The sequence below is a fragment of the Rana temporaria genome, chromosome 13 (genome assembly GCF_905171775.1).
Source record: "Rana temporaria chromosome 13, aRanTem1.1, whole genome shotgun sequence".
NCBI lineage: Eukaryota > Metazoa > Chordata > Amphibia > Anura > Ranidae > Rana > Rana temporaria.
The window spans coordinates 77876379-77899890 of NC_053501.1; the positions used below are offsets into that span (position 1 = coordinate 77876379).

Sequence of the window (23512 nt, forward strand, 5' to 3'; positions counted from 1 at the left end):
TTTTATGCATATTACAAGTGATTGTTCTTGTTATCTTGCTGAGTTGGTAGTTTGTAGTAATTGTCACACACATGTTTTAGGTGCAGTATGTGAACAAAAATCCAGTATGCTGCACCTTTTGATGCACTTTCATAAAATGCACATTATATAGAGTTCAATGGTGATGCGCCTAAAACGCATGTCAAACACAACTAAAAGGCAACGCACAGATGTGAACTGGCCTTAAAACCTTCTCCCAGCAAGGAGTATATCTAAATGGTCGTTTGTTTTGTTTTGTCTTTTTATCCTGTTTTTTTTTTTTTGTTAATCTATTAACTGTTACAGCATATTTGAAAGGTTGGTTGCCTAGTTGCAATCCCAAAGGTATAAAATATTTGTTTCAATAGGACTTTCTTGGCACCAGACCATAATCACACATTTTTATCCATATAAAAATATATATTTTTTAATGATGAAATGTAAAATATTTGCAATTTAAAACTTGTTCAATAAAATGTGAACCTGTACAATAAAACCCAAAAACGTATACCTAGTCGCCCATTCTCTGTTATGCGTTTAGTGCCTTGTACATTTACTTGCAATTATTCATACATTAGAGTACAGACCCTTCAAGTTTTTAGAAAGAAAAAGAGGGGGGAATATAGTAAGCCCTGGTTCACACTGGGCTGCGGGAGTGGAGCCGTGCGAGTTCAGCTGAACTCGCACGATTTCACTCCTGCTGACTTTTACCTATAGGTAAACCTATAATAAAGCTTACCTATAGGTACTGTAGTGTAAATTTCTCCTAAACGTGCACAGTTTGTACAGCGCTAACTGAAAATTATATCCATGTAGGAACATGATTGGTCTTAAAAGCTTGAAGGGGCTATACCTAATTTAGCAATCATGGTATTTCAAGTAAATGTATGAGGCACTAAATACGTAACGGGGAATGGGTAACTGTGAATTATGCCGTGTACACATGATCGGAAAAAACGATCGTGTGTGGCCCCCATGTTTTAAATTTTTCCGATGGGGAAAAAAAAACGATAGGAAATTCCGATCATCTGTGTGGAACTCCATCGAAGAAAAATCCACGCATGCTCAGAATCAAGTCGACGCATGCTCGGAAGCATTGCTCTTAATTTTTTCCGGCTCGTCGTAGTGTTTTTACTTTACCGCGTTTTGGACGGTCGGAATTTAGTCTGATCGTGTGTAGGCAAGACTGATGAAAGTCAGCTTTATCGGAATTCCGACTGAAAATTCCATCGGATTTTATTCCATCGGAAATCCGATCGTGTGTACACGGCATTAGTGTCTGAGTCCTATTGTATAGGTTCAACATTTATTAATATTATGCACATTTTAAATTGCACACATTTTACAGTTTATCAACACAAATGTATCTTTTTATGTGGAGAAAATTGTGTGATTAACCACTTAAGGACCGCCACACGACCATATACGTCGGCAGAATGGCACGGCTGGGCACATGGACGTATATATACGTCCCCTTTAAGAGCCCAGCCATGGTGGCACGCTCGCGACCCGGTCCGAAGCTCCGTGACCGCGCCTGCGGGACTCGCGGACCCGATCGCCATGGGTGTCCCGCAATCGGGTCACAGGAGCTGAAGAACGGGGAGAGCTGTGTGTAAACAAACCTTCCCCGTTCTTCTCTGTGGCAATGTCAGTGAACGTCTGTTCCCTGATATAGGGAACGACGATCAGTGACGTTGCACGTCCAGCCCCGCCCCCCTACAGTTAGAAACGCATATGAGGTCACACTTAACCCCTACAGTGCCCCCTAATGGCTAACCCCTTCACTGCCATTGTAATTTTCACAGTAATCAGTTCATTTTTATAGCACTTTTCGCTGTGAAAATGACAATGGTGTCAAAAGTGTCCGATGTGTCCGCCATAATGTTGCAGTCACGAAAAAAATCGCTGATCGCCGCCATTAGTAGTAAAAAAAAAACAATATTAATAAAAATGCCATAAAACTATCCCCTATTTTGTAAACGCTATACATTTTGTGCAAACCAATCGATAAACGCTTATTGCGTTTTTTTTTTTACCAAAAATAGGTAGAATACGTATCGGCCTAAACTGAGGAAATAAAATGTTTTTTATATATTTTTTGGGGGATATTTATTATAGCAAAAAGTAAAACATTTTGATTTTTTTCAAAATTGTCGCTCTATTTTTGTTTATAGTGCAAAAAAAAAGCTCTATTTGTGGGGAAAAAAAGACGCCAATTTTGTTTGGGAGCCATGTCGCACGACCGCGCAATTGTCGGTTAAAGCGACTCAGTGCCGAATCGCAAAAAGGGGCAAGGTCCTTAACCTGCATATTGGTCCGGGTCTTAACCAGTAAATGTCTGGAACCAAGAAAGTCCCATTGAAATGAATACTGTATAGCTTTGGTATTGTAAAGGACTTGAGGCCCATGATCACCCACCATACCACTTGTAATCCTATAATATATTATTTCAAAATAAATCTCCTTGCTTTTTGATGTCCAGTTCTGTGTCCTGTCATAGTAATCTGTGCTTCTGTAAAAAAAAGTACTGGGCAGTGTACAGATTGAATTGTTAATTATATTTTTGTATGTGGGGCAGTCTTGATTTATACTGTAACTGTACATATTTAGGGTCTTTGATACATACACAGTACATACATAAACACTGCAATCAAAATGCAGAAGACCTTGAACACTGCAGAAGTGAATGGTGATGTCTGTGTGCCTGTGTAATTCATCATAATGATTGAAGTGAAATTATTCTATTTTAGTTCTACTCCACATTTAGTTCTACTCCACATTATACAATTAGTAATGTGAATATACACCAGGGCACACTAGGAATACTGGATGATTGAACACATTGCGCAGCACTGTTTCTTATATTATTTTATACAATTAGTAATGCAATTGCAGAAACTGTTTGTAAACCTATAAGAACTTTCTGGTTCCTCTAGTCCTAAAAATAGACCAGGAAAGTTAGTTGCTTAACAAACATGATCATTGTATTTATTATGTCCACATTTGTTTATTTGATATTAAACCCCAAAACAAAAATGTATTATATTGCAGCCTACCCAAATTCTTAAATGTCATGTGCATTTTGTTTAAGGCTTTTTTCCTTTATTTTAATATTTAATAGACCAAGCTGTCTAACAAAAGTGTCAGTTAGAGGGTTGAGACAAACTATTTATCACTGACAGTGGTGCTTACAATGGTCAGCTTTTATTAATCTATTTAAAACTAAAGGTTTTTACATGAATGTTAGCCAAGTTCATCTACTGTAAATCTGCTAATCTAACACTACTGTTTCCCCAGATTGACAATGTTATTGTCCAAAGCTGTTTTACTACTTCATCCAGAATGCAGCCACCCTATGTGCTGGTTCGCACAACAGTTATTGCATTCTGGTGTGTTGTTGATGAATTTCCCCCTCTTTTTCTTTATCTCAAGTCAGGATTGCATTCTGGAATGTTTTTTATGCGTTCAGGTGCATTTTTAATGCGTTTTTCTGTGTTCCATACAGAAAAAATGCAGCCTGCTCTACTTTTATTGACTGCACTGGTGTGTGAACCACAGGACCATTGAAATACATAAATAAAACACTGTGAATTTTTGATGCAGATTAAACACATTGGACTGCATCTGGTGTGAACCAGCCCTTAAACAAGAAGTGTGTTACTGGCCAAATCACCAGGTGAAATAGAGGGCTAATGCACATAGGGAAAAGAAAATGCTGCTTTTACAGAGTTTTTTTTTCCAGCCTGTAAAAGCTCCTCAAGCGCACATAGGCATTTACAGGCATGTTAGAAGAGAAGTATTTTCAGGCCGGAAATAAAAAACCACCACCAGCCCAACCAGGAGTGAAGCTTTTGGACAGAAAAATGCTAGATGTGCATAAAAACATCTAAATGCACTTAAACGCTAGATGTGTTTAGCACCTGAGCATTCATCTGTCAGTGACTAGAATGAATTAATATACTGGCCAATGGAAACGATTAACGTTTAAACGTTTGACATGCCTAAATACTTGTGCAGTACATGGCTTAAGGCGAGTTCACACTGGTGCGACAATCACTAATGTCATGTAAAAATCTATATTTCCCTATGAGAGCTGTCTTAACTTGTCCGACTTGTATCGGTCCGACTTTGGAAAAAGTTCCTGCACTACTTTGGTCAGACTGCTGTCCGACTTCAGCCCACAATTTTATGGAAGTCACATCGAAGTCAGATCAGCATCTTAACTGTGACTTGTGCTCGGGCAATGTTGGCAAGTCAAAATGTATTGAAAAAAAAAATGAAATAAGGCAGACCAGGTAGCGGACACCCCCTCCCCCCCTAAACCATACCAGGCTACATGCCCTCAACATGGGGCAGGTGTTTTGAAGTGGGGGGGCTCTATCCCCCATCCCAAAGCGCCTTGTCCCCATTGATGGGGACAAGGGTCTCTTCCCACAATCTTGGGATGTAATTGTGGGGGTCTGCGGGCAGGGGGCTTATCAAAATCTGAAAACCCCCTTTAAGAAAGGGGGCCCCAAGATCCCCCTCATGTGAATGAGTATGGGGTACATCGTTTTTTAATGAAAAATTACTAATGTCCCCCATGGTAGCTCCAACGTCAATCACAATGTCTTCTGTCCCATACTCATTCACATGACACATGGGGGGCAGGATCTGGGGGCCCCCTTGTCAAAGAGGGCTTCCATATTTCGATTAGCCCCCCACCTGCAGACCAAAGCTTATGGTTGTGGGGCAGAATCCCTTGTCCCCATCAACATGGGGACAAGGTGCTTGGGGTGCTTTGGGGTGGGGCAGAACTCAACCCCCCCTTTCATGACCTGCCAGACTGCATTCTCAGATAAGGGTCTTGTATGGATTTGGGAGCGGGGGACCCCACGCTATTTTTTTTTTTTATTACTATCTTGGCGTGCGGTTTCCCCTAAAACTCCATAGGGGGAAAGGGTCTAGTGTGGATTTGAGTGAGGGACCCTAAGCCAGTTTTTTTTTGGGGGGGGGGGGGTAAATTTGGCGTGAGGTTTCATCCATACCAGGACCAAAGGAATTGTTTTGATTGGTCAAAGTACTAGTCACACTCAACTTAAAGTCGCATTAAAGTCACGTGGAAGTCTGACTGAAGTCGCAGGGCAAAGTCGGATTGAAAGTCAGGCTTTCATGTTGCACCAGTGTGAACATGGCCTTAGGCATGTTTTTTTTTTTTTTTTTTTTCAAGCTGCTTTTTCCAACCAAGAAATAAAATGAGCTCAGAGGAGAAAATCAAACATCCTGTGTGCATGAAGCCAAAAGGAAAAGAAGCAAAGAAAATAAAACGAATGCGTACTGAATTTTTGTTTTTGGGTTTAACACCCCTTTAAGGGTAAATCCACCCAAACTGAAAGGGTTTGTAAAAAAAATTTTTTAAATAAAAAATATCTTACTTCCCTCCACTGTGCAGTTCGTTTTGCACAGTGTGGCCCAGACCATTGTCTTCTGGGGTCCCCCAGCGCCGCTTGTGGCTCCTCCTCACATCGGTAAACCTCCTGGGAGAAGCGCTCTCCCTGGGGGTTACCTTGTGGACGAGCGCCCAAGTCCAGCATTTGTGGGCATAGACGCAGAATGCCAGACTCGAACCTTGCCCCCCCCCCCCCTCGCGCCGCATTTAATTTGCTTGACAGCAGTGGGAGCCAATGACTGTGCTGCGATCAATCTATCCAACCAAGAGCCGAGAACCCCGGGCAGAGAGGAAGAGCACGTCTCCGGGGAGGCAACGAACGGGTTCAGGTGAGTAAAAAAGGGGGCTGGGGGGGGGGGGGTCAGTGTTGGAAGTTTTTTTACCTTAATGCATTGGATGCATTAAGGTGAAAAACACGAGGGTTTACAACCCCTTTAATGTTTCAGTTATAGTGGGTGGAATTTCACACCTGTTTCTGTTGGTTATCCAGTGATGAGCCTTTCTGCTTCTCTTCCCACACCTTTTTGAGTTTTGGGCATTCATGCTCACCCAAGTAACATATAATAAATACAAAGTCCAATACAAAGAGTAGGAGTCCCTAATACAGGCCTTGGTATATGTGTTTACTTTGGAATTCATGCACAGATATTTCACCAACAGAACCCCTCAGAGTCCATTTGTCAGAATTCATCAAAAAGTAAAATATCAGTTTTAGGTGGACTGACAATAATTGTAAACTCCTTCATACAAGGAAGTACCCTTACATAGTAAACTGACTAGCCTCAGGCGATGCACAGAGATGATACAGATCCTCCTACATACAATGTGCCTGTATCTGCACCTCTCTCCTCTACAGCTGTTCAAAGTAAAGCATTTATACATTATTTCTCACCTACAGAAGGCAGGGGGTGAGGATCTGATGTCATACACTGCACAGCACAGAGCAGGGAGCTGAGTTTAATCTGAGCTCTGAGTGGAGGGAAAGAAAACATCCCCTCTACACAGTTTTCATAGGAAAACAGGCACAGCTGAGGTTGCCAAGCACCTTGTGTGTATTGGGGGGGCATCTACCGGGATTGCTTGATGTCGATATACAGTAGATCTCTTAAGTGACTCATGCAGATAGCAGAGGAATGTCAGCAGACAGAAATCGCACAATGTGCTTTGGATTGAGGCGAGGTGCACTATAGGATATGCTTTGTTTATTTTTCATCTCAGGGGCTTACAGCCCCATTAAAGCCCTGTACACACGCTTTGTTTTCTCGGCGGAGAAAACCGAGGGGAAAGCCGAGAACCCGGCAGAAAAACTGCCATGGAGCTTTGGCTTGGAATCCCAGGCCTTTGTATACTCCATCGGCACTGCCTCGCAGTGTTTCCCATAGGAAAGTAGTAGATCTGGAGGGAAAAAAAAAGCGCTGGGAATCCCGACGGGAAAATAGAGAGCAGGTTCTTTATTTTCTCGACAGGATTTCCCGGCTATTTGCTGTCGGGAAAACTGTGAGGAAACATACACACGTCTGGTTTTCCCAGCCAAAAGCTCTCTTGGCAGTTTTCCTGGCAGGAAAACCGGACGTGTGTATGGGGCTTTCGTTTTGTTTCCTGCCTGCTGTGTGTATATTGTGATTTTCTCAGTTTAAAATAAGCTGTTCTACTTGAAACGTTGTCCTTGGCTTTCTTGTATTCCTTTGAGGGACTTCTGTGCAAAATGTGGGATTTCCTGTCATGTGAGTTATTTTTTAAGTGTTCTGTTTAGTTGTATGATGGTGGCAAAATATTACTGTAGTTCTTGTGTTCTTCATTCTAAGGTGGCCATAAAGTTTACAGTTTTTCATCAAGAAAACCTGTCATGAGAGCCTGCGATACCTGGCCTCTGCTACTGAATATGTAAGGCCCACTAACAGGCCAGGTTTTATGTATTACCTTGGGGAGATGCAGACTAGAATACTGCAATCACTGAGCAGCAAATTATATCACCTCTAATGTATTTCAGTTATCTTGCAAACCTGGCCTGTTAGTGGGCCCTGAGGACAGGGGTGATGACCACTGATGTAAGGTGTCTTGCTGTTGTGCTGACGCTCGTTCATCAGTGCTTTGAGTCTCTGATTTCTTTATAAGTATGTTGCAAAGGACATCTGCTTTTTTCATATATTTTCCAAGTTAGTGATTTACACTAGCAATCCTCTTATATTAATTCATGGCAAATTTAATGATAAGCTGACTTTCTATATTGTCAAAGTAATATTTATATGTGCATATTGAGGTCCCTATCAAAAATACAAACCTAATCCTATAATAGAAAGTAAAAAAAAAAAATGGTGCAGTCTTTTACTTTTGAATAACTGCTTCCCAAACTATTTAATTTTTCCTCTTTATCACTAGGGCAGGGAGCTTTGAAATGTGCAGGAGCATTACCAAGGTTCTAAGAGACTTTGAACATTAAAAGGTGCATATTTTGCATTGTGCTTTGGATGGGGGACACAAGGTTTAAGTAGGCGTATTTAAAGGTAAAAAGTAAAACACAAGAGGGCACCTCCATCTAGGTGTAGCGATTTATTTAAAAAAATAGATATATGCCTGCTGAGCTCTGCAGCCTCATGGTGATGCTATGGAGGTCTATGACAAGCCTTGATCCACTTTTATCTAGTAAATGCATTTCTATTGCCTTTTATACTTTTTTAAAATAAATAGCTACACCTAGTTGAAGGCACCCTCATGTGTTTATTCTTTATATGTGCATTAGGATCTAAAGACCTAATTTGAGAGGAGCTGCATCCACTTTACCTGGTGTTCCCTACCACTCACCTGGCCCTTTTATGTGCCCCATTAAATGACGGTTGCGTTCAACGCAATAGCTTTTTCATTTTCTTTGGTATTTAAACACTTCTTATCCCACCCAGTGTCAAATGACGTCCGCAGGAGGGATCTCCCATCCTGGGCAGGCGTCATATGATGACCTGGGCTTCCCGGCCGTCTAGGGGGTGTCACTCGGGAGCCGGTGTGGGTGCCCAGCGGCCACGATGTCCACCAGGCACCCATGATTATCGGTAACAGAGCAGGATCAGGTCATGTCAGGTGAGAGGAGACCGATCTGTGTGTTCCCTGTACAGAGTAACACTGATCGGTCTACTCCCCTTGTGAGTCCCCTCCCCCTACAGTTAGAATCCCTACCTAGGTAACACATTTAACCCCTTGATCGCCCCTAGTATTAACCCCTGACCTGCCTGTGACATTTACACAGTAATCGGTGCATTTTTATAGCACTAATCGCTGTAAAAATGTGAATGGTCCCAAAATGGTGTCAAAAGTGTCCGATATGTCCGTCACAATGTCACAGTCACGATAAAAATCTCAGATCGCCGCCATTACTATTAAAAAAAATAATAATAAAAATGCCATAAATATATCCCTTATTTTGTAGATGCTATAACTTTTGCGCAAACCAATCAATATACGCTTATCGCGATTTTTTTTTAACCAAAATACTTAAAAGAATACATATCGGCCTAAACTGAGGAAGAAATTTGTTTTTGTTTTTTAAAAATGCGGATATTTATTATAGCAAAAAGTAAAAAATTGTGGTTTTTTTTCAAACTTATCACTCTTCTTTTGTTTATAGCGCAAAAAATAAGAACTGAGAGGTGATGAAATACCACCAAAAGAAAGCTCTATTTGTGGGGAAAAAAATTATAAATTTAATTTGGGTACAGTGTCGCATGACCGCGCAATTGTCATTCAAAATGCGACAGCGCTGAAAACGAAAAATTGGCCTGGGCAGTAAGGGGGTGAAAATGCCCTGTATTGAAGTGGTTGAAAGGTGCCTGAGCTTTAACCCTATGCAATGTAGCCACTTTACTCATATGCCACAGTCCGTCGCATGCTCCAATTACCTCATCACAGTTCTTACTACTTCACATAATTGTATAATGCCCATGCACCTTTTTTTCAGGTAACTGAAGTCCTCCTGTAACTACCTATGTTAGTCTTTAAATGAATCCCTGTGGAGCCCCTTGGATCTCAAATTCAGGAGATCTCAACTTCTACCCAAACTGAGGTTGTCTTATAGGGCACCATATGTCATTTTGCTGTTTACTACCCTTTGAAGTTCTGACTTTTGGCAGTTGAATGACAATAGGTAAAACTTGGCACTAGGATGGTTTTCATCTTAACCTGGACAGAAGTTGAGGCTCCATGTAAAGTTTGCTCCTAGGATCCAAGTGATCTCTGCAGGGATAACAGATTAGTGCAGGCACATCAATGTATATGGACTTTAGAATTTGTGTTACCTTACAAACATTTAGGCCAGATCAAATTCACTTTAATGTGAATCGGTGGGACTACCCTGTCTTGACGTGTATGTGTAATCATTGTTGCAAACCTTTTTGGCTCATATAGTTTTTTTTCATTTGTGAGAAGTTTTGGAGAGGGCCTTAAGCCCTCCACCTCTGCAGGGTGATATGGCCTCCTCCCCCCTCCACATAAAGTTTTGCCACCACCTCTCCAGCATAAGGTGGGGGGACGAATTCAAGCATCCACAGACTATTGGCTAACCAATGCATCAGCAAAATCAGTTTGCAAAATGGTAGTCTTGGAGTACAAGATTGCATACATATTAGATAAGGTTGAACAAAGGCAATAGTGCATCCACTTCAACTGTTGTTGGTGTACGTGTGTTAGTGTCAATAATCATTTCCCATATCCCTGTATATTGTGTTCACTAAAATGCACGTCCAGGAGTCTTTTAATAATATCAATACTCCACTGACGCCACCAATTGTGGAAGAGAGTTCCACATCCTTATTGTCCTGACAGTGAAAAAAACCCCTGTGCAGCTTTAGGTTAAACCTCTACTTGAGTTTCTTACATCATCTATGCAGGGCTTGTTCACCTTCATCCTGCACTTATCCCCTTAGTAGTTATCAAATTTACATCTGGCTGTTGAGATACTCCTGGCCCAGAGTGTGGTGATTCCAGTTCCAACCAAAGAAAAATTTCAGGGGTACTACTCAAATTTCTCAATCCCATTTGGCAGTGGTGTCCCTGCACTGGAGACTTTTTGCTATCCATATATATCAAGGGTACATACCTTCATAATATAAAAACTAGAAACGCGCTAGATGCTACATGCAACAAACAACAAGGTAAATCTGTATATATAAGAAAGAAAAAAAAAAAACATTTTTTCTAGAAACAGTCCCCAGTGAGAAAGTGCTTGTGCTTGTGGAAAATATTGACGATCTCATATACAGTGCTGTGACTTCAATTATAGATGAGAAGTTCCGTGCTCCTTATGTGCTTAGACAGGGTGCCCCTAATAGATGTGCACTCACCCATGGGATTGGACCAACTATCGCTAGTTGCAACTTCCTGAAGGCGGCCAATCTGATAGGCTGAAATGCATTGAGGTTGAGTCGCGTCATCATGACACACTTCCGCCTGCATGTCCAAACCCGGAAATCAAGCCTCCACCGCGTCAGCGGCTGCATGAATGGAATAGGCAGATTTCACAGACGACTTTTTACCTGCTGTTCACTCTGGGTTCCAGACCTAGCGATAGTTGGTCCAATCCCATGGGTGAGTGCACATCTATTGGGGAACACTCTGTCTAAGCACATAAAGAGCACGGAACTTCTTATCTATAATTCAAGTCACAGCACTGTATATGAGATCTTCAATATTTTCCACAAGCACAAGCACTTTCTCACTGGGGACTGTTTCTAGTCACAGTTTTTTTAGTGTTTTCTAATTATTTATAATTATTTATTATATTATAATTTATGATTTTGTTTTTCAAACTTTATCATACCCAAGATGTCTACTAGACTCTGGTTTGGGCAGATTTAAGTGAGTTATTCCTATTACAGGAATACAATGCAAAACGCCAAATTTCCATGCAAAATAATGGTACCGCTTTCAGCACCTAAAATCTAAAATAATCATACCACCAGGGAAGTTAATGCCTAAACTGCTGTCAACAAAAGTGAGTACAGCCCTAAGTGTAAATTTCCAAATTGGGCCCACTTAACTATTTTCCCTCCCTGGTGTCATGTGCCTTGTTGGTGTTAAAAGGTCTCAGGTGTGAATGGGGAGCAGGTGTGTTAAATTTGGTGTTATCGCTCTCACTCTCTCATACTGGTCACTGGAAGTTCAACATGGCACCTTATGGCAAAGAACTCTCTGAGGATCTGAATTTTTTTTTTTTGCTATACATGGCTTAGGCTGTAAGAAGATTGCCAAGACCCTTAAACTGATCTGCAACACAGTGGTCAAAAGCATACAGCGGTTTAACAGGACAGGTTCCACTCAGAACAGGCCTCGCCATGGTCAACCAAAGAAGTTGAGTGCACATGCTCAGCGTCATATCCAGAGGTTGTCTTTGGGAAATAGACATATGAGTGCTGCCAGCATTGCAGCAGAGATTGAAGGGGTAGGGGTCAGCCTGTCAGTGATCAGAATATACACCGCATCAAATTGGTCTGTATGGATGTTGTTCCAGAAGGAAGCCTCTTTTAAAGATGATGCACAAAAAAATTCACTTAGGTCAAGAATAAAGATAATGTGTACATTTTCCCGCGTATAGCGTGCACCCCTAAAGTTGCCCTGAAATTCCTGTGAAAAAAAGATTTTTGTACTTAGTTTGGTGTCTTGCATGGCGTCCATCGGCGGCCTCGTCGGGTCCGGCGTCCGTCTGCGGCTTCAGGTGTCCTCTTCGTCGGGTCCGGCGTCCTTCTGCGGCGTCCTCGCTCGTTTCCCGCTTTCCCGCGCCGAGTTTGAATACTGCGCCGGCATATACCGAGCGCAGTACACTCGCGTATAGTCGGCAATGCTCGTGCTGACGTCCTGGACGTACAGGACGTGAGCGCGAGTGTAGCCGAGACTGCCCGACTATACACGAGTGTACTGCGCTCAGTATATGACGGCGCAGTATTCAAACTCGGCGCGGGAAAGCGGGTATCGGTGTATATTGCGCACCCAAGATTTTGCCCTGATTTTCAGGGCAAAATAGTGCGCGGTATACGCCGATAAATATGGTAAGTAAATGCCAATACAGTAAAACCTTGGATTGCGCACATAATTCGTTCCAGAAACATGCTTAAAATCCAAAGCACTTGTATATCGAAGCGAATTTCTCCATTAAAAAAAATGGAAATGATTAGTTCCACAACCATTTATTCATAGGTCCTTCAGTTTATAGTCCATATAAAAAGATTATAGCAATGTGACCAGGTTGTGTAACCATAAAATGTCTATCCACAAATGGAAGACTCCACAAGGGGATTAGAAGCAAAAGAGATAAAAGAGAAGAGAGGCGCCTTTAAGTGTAGCAATATGTTGCTAAATGTTGTCCCTTCATTAAATGTAACCATATTGCTACACTTAGAGGCGCGGCTCTTCTCTTTTATACTCAGTTGTGACATGACACTACTTGTATATCAAGTCAAAATTTATTTCCAAATATTGCTTGTCTAGCAAAACGTTCTGAAGCCAAGTTACTCTCAAACTTAGGTTTTACTGTATGTAATTAAAAATATAGTAGGTGCAATAGATTAATAAAAAGGATAAACTATTTGTTTTCCATAATTATGATTATTATATCAGAAAGTAAATAGTAATACTTAAGCGTAATTACATGGATATTCAATATATTACCAATCTGAGGAAGCGATTATAAACTTATTTTGTGGCTTTATATAGTAACAACAATACTAGTAACAACTAACAAAATATTCCTACAAAACAGAAATATGTAATACAATGTATACCAAGATAATCGTTGAACTGGTGATAGTGTATTGGAAGTCAAAACGGGTAAGTCAAAAATCCTTATTTTTTTTTCAATATCGATGGATGATTGGACAAACTTAAGAGCTTGTGCCAGCGGGTACCCAGTGATCTAGAACATTTCCAGCAACAGAATTCTGTGTGTTTTTTTTTTTTACTATTTAGGAGAGACTCAACAGTGTGTCTGTAGGCCTTTCTCCTTCGTTCTTCTCATCCTTTTCTCACCTTGCTTTTTGCTATATGCAAGTCGATATGATTTTTTTGGGGGAGATAATCCTTGCAGCACATTTACCTAAGGGTTGTGTAGTGAATTTTCAAACTCCAGAAGATTGTGTACACGATGAATGCTTTATTTGAAAATATTGCATTGAATCTGTAAGGGTAATTCATCTTTTATTTGCTTAAAGGTTTCGAAATGTCCATTTACTATAATGTGGTGGTATAGGTAATCCCCAATTGGCACCATAGTCTGGAATAGAGAGCAACATTCTGTTTTTATTAGGTATATGAACATTCTTTTTGCACATTACTATTTTCCAGGTCTGAATGGCCTGTTATCTCCTGAACTTGGTAGCTAAATCGCTAACTTAAATGCAAAAGACTGAATGACACATCCCTTATTAGACAGTTCAGACAAATCTAGCTACCAAGCACATGGTTGCTGCTGCTGCTGTGCTCTTTCTTTGGATTAGTGCTCTACTCTTTGGCTTATGGGGCAGATGCTGTCCTTTGCTTGCCTTTATCAAGCCCATGGGGCACTATTCCTCCCACTGAATAAAGACTGTATTCCTTCCAATGACACCAATGTTGAGGCACTGTTCATTGCCATGAAGCCATACATGGGACGCTATTCCTTACACTAATATTACTGCTACTGGCCATAGTCTGGCCCCCTGAAGCACAAGTAAAGTGGCCCTCTGTTTAGAAAGTTTGGAGACCCACGCTTTAGGTTAACCATAGTGCTCTGACATTTTGTTATATTGTTTGTAAAACACAAATTGTGTACTTACAGTGAGTGACCAGTACCAAGTGCAAGGGTTATGCAGGCAGTTGGCCCTAGATGTGAGATTGGGGTTGTCTGTACATGATGTAAAAACATAAAACTATCTAAAGCCATCCATACATGAATCGATATTTGTTCAGCTCAGCAGAGACCAGCCTACTTTTTATTTATATATGGACACTGTGGCTGTACAGAAGTCAACCTACCTATCAACTTCTCTACCGATGCCCTGTTGGATTTTTCCCATTCAGTCAGGCAATAGCCTGCAACACTGATCAGTGCATTCTGATAGCGGGGAAGTCTCTCTGCTATCAGAGCACAATGGGAGGATTCCCCAATCCGTCTCGATGTGTGGGTGGGGGAATCGGTCAAGGTTTTTTTCTTTTTTTTTGCTGGTCGAAACACTCATCCCTGGGCTGTCAGTCTGCTTTTAAAGTGGTAGTAAACACTGCTTGGTGACTTGTACCTACAGATAAACTTGTAATAAAGCTTACTTATGTACAAGGAATATCTCCTAACTGTGCACAATTTAGGAGATATTTTCTGCAGCCAGGCCAGTGTGTACACCGTCCATTCAGAGCCCTGTGCCATGATCGTGGCTAACATGTGTGGTAGTGACATCATCTTGGAGTCCGCAAACAAGGAGAACAGGGTAAAGATGGAAGCCCTGTCAGTGGTGAGAAAGCACCAATGGTGGATTTCGTTTTAAGGTAAGTCTTTCATTATGTGCTAGTATGCAGTGCATACTTCACATTATGCCATTGATTTGGAGGAGGACGTTTTTAGTTTTGTTTTTTAATTTACAGCGCTTACTACCGCTTTAACTGTTACTCTTTGTCTACAATTCTAAACAATGTTGATAGAATCAGGAGCATCAGTAACTGTGACATGTGTGCTGTTAAAGAATTTGCAGCGTAGACACTGTCATGGCTGCAGCTCTGAAGGCTGAAGTACAGGAGGCATTGTCATGATGGCTGGTGCTAGAAAGAAGGGGTGGATGATGATGGGCGCAATCCAATCCAGAGGTGTAAAGATCAGCACAACAGGAAGTATGGGTTTAGCTGAGCAGTGCAATGGTTTCACGTGTTGTATATATTAGCCAGGAAAGTAGGAGTTGGACTTCAAATATTCAAATGTATACACTTTTATGTTTTTATGATTTCAAACTTTTTCTTAAACCCCAACTTAAATCTGTGAGTGACACCTTGCTTTTGTAATGAAGAATTGTAAAACATACAAACATCACAGTATAAAGCTGTTTGTAAAGTATTTATTTATTGTTTATAGTCCATATACTATTGCTGTATATAGTTTGCAAATAATTTCTGTTTGGATGAGGAAGTGGGTTGGAGGAACCACTACTTTGTTCTTTGTAATTATGTAAGATCACTATGTTCATTTTCCTTTGCCCAGCAAAAGTGACAGAAGGTTCCAAAAGGAAAAAGAAATGTTCCATAACTGCTTTAAAAGTATTCGCTGGAATTAGACTTAAATTTGTTATATTGTATTGGTTTCACAAGAGAAATTGTAATGAGGTGAGGACCCATTCACACACACTTTATGCACTTAAAGTAGAAATATGGTCTCCCTATTACTAACCACTGCTGCAAGGATAGGGGTTCTTGCATACGCCAATTTGTTGGAATAGAAGATCTGACAGAGTTTACCAGGGTGCTAATTTGAGAATTTCCATGTTTTTCTAGGCATATTGTTATGGTGGATTGGGAAGAAGGTGAGTCATGTGGGACATAGCTTTTGGTAAATTTTTGGATTATTTCCTCCACTGTCTTCCAGAACTCATCTAACTTAGAACAGGCCCAAAAATATGAAGGAAGGTACCCTCACCCTTTCCACAACACCAACAATTATGGGCTGGGATGGAGGGAAAGTATGCAGTGTTCTAGACTTTGTACCATTTTGTTGGAACTTTATGAGCACTTTCACACTGAGGTGTGGGGGCATCGGCGGTAAAGCGCTACTTTACCATTGTTTTAGCGGTGCTTTTTCCCCCTGCTAGCGGCCGAAAAAGGGTTAAAAAGCTCCGCTGCCAAAACACTTTGCAGGCGCTTCGGCGGAGCTGCCCATTGATTTCAATGGGCAGGGGCGCTTTATGAGTGGTGTATACTCTTTAAGCACCTCAAAGATGCTGCTTGCAGGACTTTTTTTAACATCCTGCCAGCGCACCGCTCCAGTGTGAAAGCCCTCAGACTTTACAGGCATTATTCTTAGCGCTATAGTGCCTGTAAAGGGCCTCAGTGTGAAAGTGGCCTATTTTCTGTTTCCTGTAGCTATAAAAGAAGGTGTTAACTGCAGTTCTATTAGCAAAGTAGGAAATTGTCTTTTCTTGTTCCTTTGTAAAGATCAACTGTAATTCCTTTGGCAATTTCTGTAAGAACGCTAAAGGTTCTGAGCCCTCTGGACTATAGAGTAGAGTGTATATGGATGAGAATGTATGTCCAATTGGGCCCTGTCCATCGCACGTGGCTTCAAAAGGTGTTAGTGGACGTGAACTGTATCCTGGCAGGGGATAAATATAAAAAATGGTGGTTAGTGAATTCTCTAAAAGCCAATTACCAAAAACTGCAGCCAGTTTGTGGTAGATATTAAAAATCTGTGATTCTGGGTTGGAATAGTGGGTTAACTGTGATTAGATATAGTGATGTCAGCACCTGGGTGATGCTTAGTGTAGCTTACTATTTCAGGGAAAGTGAGATAGTAGAGTGTAATTTTAGACTTGCTGTGGCCTGGGAACACCAGGATAGATGTGTCGGGTTAGTGGTTTGTTCTAAGTTTATCCATTGCTTCAGTTTTTTTTTGTGCCCGTACAATTGTTTTTTTTCCCCAAGTATGTAGCTGTGTAATACATTCCAGCCTGATCAGTGCAGCCTGATCAGTGCCCATCTGCAGCCTAACTATTGCCAGTCAATGCAGTCTAATCAGTGACCATCTGCAGCCTCACCATTGCCCATCAATGCAGCCTGATCAGTGCTCATCTGGAGCCTCACCATTGCAGCCTGATCAGTGCCCATCTGCAGCCTTACCATTGCAGCCTGATCAGTGCCCATCTGCAGCCTCACGTCAGGTTACACAGAGAGGGGATCTCCGGTTTACTCGGCGGCCCCTTTAATACAAAGTCCCGGCTCCTATGATAGACAGAGGAGATCCTCGCTTTATGTAATATGACGGAGCTCGTACCCCCCACCCCCCTCTCCTCGAAGACAGCCAAATGAAAATATCACGCACACATTATTTTCATCCGTTTTTCAGGGAGAGTAGTGTGTGTTATAAGGCCTCTGACTTTTGGAAATTGTGAAATTGGACAATGAGCTATTATATGTATGTAGTTCAGGTACTGAGGAGTTTTACCTTACTGCAGAGAATTAATTGGTGGTTAAAAAAAAAAGCCTATCATTTATTGCCACTTTAAAGCTGAACTCCAGACAGATCTAAAATATACAAATAAATGCAGCTCATATTTATACATTGTTTCAAATAGTTTTTATTGGTTTTAAAGTTAGCAACAGGTGAAATATTGCCATCTGAAAAACCGATTGCAATGTAACAGCAGTCAGCCGGGATAGAAGTGATACACCATCTTTGTGCAATAGTGTGAATAACCATTATTAGTCGAAGAACATTTTAAAATGACAACCTACGTCCAAGAGAATGGACAAAAAGTAGAGAAAAAGGAGCAAGTAAATATCACATAAACTAATCGAGAGTAATGGTGAAGGTGATGCTCCACCAATCGTAAACCTTTTCTGAATAGTTTTCACAGAGCCCACCTGCATTAACATTTTCTATGTTTGCCATCTTTATATGCCATCAATTGCATGGTTGTGTCTAGGTGAGCACTAACATCAAAGATGGTAGAGATCGCATTCGACTTCCAGTTTTTCACCAGGAGTCGGGCCACAAACAGGATATTGAGTGACAGTGGTTGTGTTGGTAATAGGAAATTATTGATGCTGATACTGAGCAATGCTTGGGCTGGATTAGCTTTACTTATTACCCCAGTTGCTTCAGAAATTAACCTGTAGACTGCATTCCAGTAGCTGTGAATATGCCTACAGCATGTGCACCAAAGTTTGCACCTGTCCACAACCTCTCCAACAAAGATTGTTATTCGGAGTAATTATTGGCAATGGCTAGTTTATATTGATCATCTGTGGCAGAAAATTGCAATTCTGCTTCCCATTTTTGTAAGGGAGTGGTTTTGGTGAATATTAGCTTGGATTGGAGATTTGAATAAATTAGTGAAATGCCCTTGAATTTAGAAGGTAAAGAGAAGGTCCCGCCCCCCCACAGAAAAAATAAGTCAGCAGCTACAAATGCTGTCTTTTAATATTGGGACACTTACCTGTCCAGGGATCCCACAATGTCGGCACCCCAGCTGATTTTCTGATCGGCTCTCAGGTTCTGCTACTGCCATTCATGGTAAGGGAAACCAGCAGTGAAGCCTGCACAGACAGAATTTGATTTGATCAAGGATGGCTGCCACTCGGTAATCCTTAAGAACCGGGACTCCCATGCCACAAACCCTCCTATGCTTTATCAGAATATTTAAGGGGCATCTGGATTTTTTATGTTTCCAGAGGGATTTGAATAGTGAGGACTGCATAGTTGAAAAAACTAATTTTGTTCACAGATAAGCACTGCTCTAAAGAAATAAGGAATCCGTGGAAGAATAGACATTTTATAGGCAGCCAATCTGCCCATCCAGGAGAGAGAAAACTTTCCAAATCTTTTCAGTTCGCCATCTATTTTAGTTATCAGGGGTACAAAATTGGCCATGTACAGATAAGAAGTAGGGGAGGTAAGGGCTATTCCTAGGTATTGTAGTGGACCATGAGTCCAGGGGAATGGGATAGAGTTTTGTAAGGCATTCCTTACCTGCGTAGGTAAATTCACACCTAATATGTTAGAATTTGAGGGGTTAATGGCTGCGTGAATTTCCCCCTGCAAACCAAATTTATCTAGTACCTTCATCAGATAATCCCAATGAATGCGGTCAAAGGCCTTCTCTGCATCTAAAGTGAGAAGGTATCTTTGAAACTTCCATGTGGTATAAAAGATTCAGAATACATCTGGTGGCATCAGGAGAATGCCTCCCTGGTATAAAACCAATTTGATCAAGCCTAATTAGCTTGGGCAGGAGATATGCCAGCCTATTTGCCATGATTTTCACGTAGCTCTTGACATCCACATTCAGCAACTAAATGGGTCTGAGGTTTTGGGGGGAGTCAGGCTCCTTGCCTGGTTTAGGAAGCGTAACAATTGTTGCAGATAACATCTCTGAGGGAAAAGCCACCAATGATGCAGCACTCTGAAAGACCTTCTGCAAATATGGTTGTAACAGTAGAGGCATTTTTATAGTATTTTAACAAAAAAACGTCCGATCCCGGCGATTTGTTTTTCGAGGTAGCACCCAAATAGTGTCATTCATTTCTTTGATGGTGAAAGGGCTGTTTAACATTGTGATATCTTTAGATACTTTGGGCAGGAAGATTGAGTCTAAGAAATTTGCTATTGTTTCGTGAGTTGGTTGGGGAGTAGAGGATTCCATCCCCAAGTTGTATACATTTTGATACTCGCTGCTATTTCTTTTTTTTATTATTGCTATTTCAGTTTGTTGCCTGACAGAGGGGGTTTTACTCTGCCCACTTAGAGCTAACTCATGGGGGTGGATTTTTCTGTTGGGGGGGGGGGGGCGGTTTATATGCATCATGGTCCACCACTAAAAGAGTAATGAAGTGTCAGGTGTGTGAGATAGCATATCATGCTGGTCATGAAGATTATATCATTAGGAAGCAACTACAGAAAATCAATTTGCTTGACTGACCAGCCTCCAGTTTAGTCTGTGTGTGGACGAAGTAAAGTGCAAATATATGAATATATGTGGTAGTGTAGCTAAGATGTAGGATATAAAATACTTAACCCCGCCCCCCCCCCCCCCCATAAAAGACCCAAAAGCTTTGCCAATATGGTTCCTAAATACAAAAAAATTGTAAATTGAAAAAGGGAGAAATACCCTGTAAGATTCTGCTATATAAATAAAGGGGTTAAAGGAGAACTCTGACAAGACGCTCTACAAACTGAGCACAGAGATGGAAAAAAAAATTAAAATATCCTGGTTTACACTTATGCGACGCGGTATACGCAACGGATCCTGTGCGTCTCACGCATCGCAATGGCACGGCATTCACGTGACCTGCCGCAGGCGTCAGAGTTGTGTAATGACACCCCAAAACAGATCGCAAAACGAATCGTAACTGCCAGAATCGCAACACACAGATTTGCACCCTAAGGCGATGCGATTCAGGCGTGGAAAAGAAGAGGTTCTGCACTAAAATGGTGTGGATGTGATGCGACTCCAGCTAGAACTGGCTGTATGGCTGAAAATTGCAGTTAAATCAACAAATCCTGAGAGGAAAGTATCAAGGCTATATATCTATATTAACAAGGTGAGGGCACATCTGGTGAAGGTGGCACAATTAACAGTGATAACGGCACAGTGAAAAGTATTAGAAATTGGAGGATATTTCAGCAAACAAAGAATAATAGATAATAATAATACAGCTTGAAAATCTTTTTTGGTTGTGTGATTTCACCAGGACAGATGAAAAACTTGTTCTTAAAGGGACAGCACAAAAGATTGTTGGACATTTATATCTAAATCCACATTTTGTTTTTTAAGAATTTTAATTTTTTATTTTTTTTTATGCACAGTGCGATAACATAGATTCACTAATTTCTAAACCAATGATTAGCGCTGTACTATTTTATACAATAGATATTCCGCTAAACTGGGGGGTGAACACATTGAAAAGTATACTTATTAGCAAGCATCATATCAGGAACCGGAGCTGCTGAAAGATATATATTCGATTATTGGAAAAGGAGCCCTTCATCTTCAACATCTTATCACTTGGGTTGTGGAGCTGGAGATCTGATTTGAAGGCAAAAAAAAAATTAATTTGACAGCATACGGACACCCTCCTCAGCAGAAGATACCACACATGTCTCTCCCTCGCAATCAATCAACAATTTAGCCAGGTACTTCCACTTGTAGGTTATATTGTGGTTTCGGAGAGATTATGGTGAGATTTTACCTAATTTGCAGTGTATATTGCGACAAATTGTCGATTAAGGTGTAGCGCTGCAAGCACTCTGGGGTACGATCTGGATTCCTAGTCAGAGCCAACAGCCTTTTCCTTAGTGTGGAAAAAATGTATCCTTGCTATTGTGTCTCTAGGCAAGTGTGGGGTTTGGTAATCGATGGATGCGGTCAATCACAAGTTCCTCTGTAGGGGAATCTGGGAGTGCTGCCTCCATAATCTGCGTGAAGTTAGCCTTAAGTTTATGGTTACAGACAGACGCTGGGATGCCATGTATTTTAATGTTTCTTCTAGCGGGGTCCATTAGGTCTCCCACAATTTTGATTTAATCCAACTTTTGTAATCCTCACGGTCATTGTGAGCATCTACAAGGTCATTAAAGGTGGGCGGAATTCTCCCATTTTACTTTTCAACATGAGATACTCTTATCAATAGAGCTTCTAAGGTATACCGGCATATCTTTTACTGGTTGGAAATGCCAGGATAGAGTCATGTAGTCCTCTGGTATCATCCAGTGATTCGGATACAATCAACCTCTGCTTGTGCAATAAACAGGGGACATCTTCTGTCTAGATTTATCAGGGCTTATGGCACTAGAAGAGGCTCTGGAATTAGGACTGCTACTGTAGATGGGTATATGCTGCTTTTCTCCGAGTTGCAGCCATGCCATCTCCTTGTTCTGCACATGTCTCTGTAATGTGAACGGAGACCTGTTGCCGCCATCTTGGCTGCCTGAACGGAACAGCTGAGGGAAGAAGTCGGTCATCCAACCTGGCTTCCCTCTCCTTTCACTTACTCAAAATGATCCTAGATGTAGCCCAAAGCTCAGAGGGCTAAAATCGCCACTTTTCTGGGCTCCCTTATGCTGTACATCGCCCCGGTCTTCTCCCTGAATGCCGAGCCAAGTGGCCATCTCACAGCATGCCGAACCCCCCCCCCCCCTTTTTATACATTATTAAATGGGTTTTTAATAATGCAAGCATTCTAAGTACCTGAATTTGATTTTGTATCCACCTGTTGCAGTCTCTGTACAGCGGAACTAAAACTGAGGTAGGGAGAAGCAGCACAAGGAGCCAAACAGTTGTGCTGCAGTGCAAGAAGTATGCTGATAGGTAAAAAGCACATAGTGGCAGACATTTGAGCTAATCAGTCTGCTGTTTATCCTTTCACTTTCCAGTCACAGGCTGGGGGCACTGAGGAGGTCTGTAAGTTTTCCAAAACTACAGCAGAGAAAAACAGGTCTCCTATCCTAAAAGACAAGGTTGTGCTGTGTGGCAGTGCTGTGTAAAATCTCGGAACTGGATGGACAGAAATACAAATATTTTGTCAGGTAAACAGCTCTCATTTATCTTTTTCATATGTGTATTGGAAATAAATTTAACAGCAGTAGGAATGATATTAAATAAATATTGAGTTTGTTTTTAGTATGCTTGTCAACTCAGTCTTGCATTGTGAGAAGAAGCAGTAAGGCTCAAAAGTAGTTTGGCACTTGAAAGCAGTAAATGGAGCCTATAAATGTAATGAGCAAATATGGTTGTCCCCTTGTACATCTATAATTGCAAACTATACAAAGAATAAGTACTTTGGAATAATAACACACATTAATAAGATTGTTTTTCTCATGCTAATATATGAAAAGGTAATTGATATGATTATACATTACCTTAAAATATGTATTACCCTAAAATGCATAGATGATTCTTCTTCCATTGAAAGTGATGGTACAAACCACTCAATAGTTAAGAGGTACAATACTGTTTGAGAACAGCTGCACCTAAAGAAAACGGAAAAACAAAAGTACACGAAACTTAATGCTAAGGCAACAGTGACTCAAAAGATGTAAACTAGCATCTCAAAGTATATTGAACAATTTGCTTACTGAGGTCAACCTAACAGTCTTAATGAGTTGGTGTTCAGACCCCCCCCCCCCCCCCCCCCACACACACACACACAATCGGAAATCTGCCCGGGAACCTCACCTTTTGTGCTTCAGGGCCTTGTAATCTTCAGGGCTTGATGATTGATGTCTGGTGGGAAAGCGCTAAGATAATGATTTTGGAAAGGTACATTTGCTTTGATAGGGAAAGTTACAGGGCTACAAATACAAAAAACACTATTGATCAAAACAATTAAAGATATACACCTGCTGCTTGCAGCTAAATCTTC

General features: G+C 41.2%; 1 protein-coding gene across 14 annotated transcripts in view; it reads left to right on the forward strand.

The window, feature by feature from the left end:
* Positions 1–23512, forward strand: part of MTA1 (metastasis associated 1) — a 290526-nt gene that overhangs the window by 199326 nt on the left and 67688 nt on the right. For 2 of the 14 annotated variants that reach the window (XM_040333272.1, XM_040333273.1), the window contains exon 18: positions 22524–22558. The exons of 11 other annotated variants lie outside the window; for them this stretch is intronic. In XM_040333272.1, coding sequence (XP_040189206.1) covers positions 22524–22543 — 20 coding nt within the window. In that variant the 3' untranslated portion in view covers positions 22544–22558. Of the gene's footprint in view, positions 1–22523; positions 22588–23512 lie in introns of those variants that run through there. One more of the 14 variants, XM_040333269.1, reaches the window with a different exon arrangement.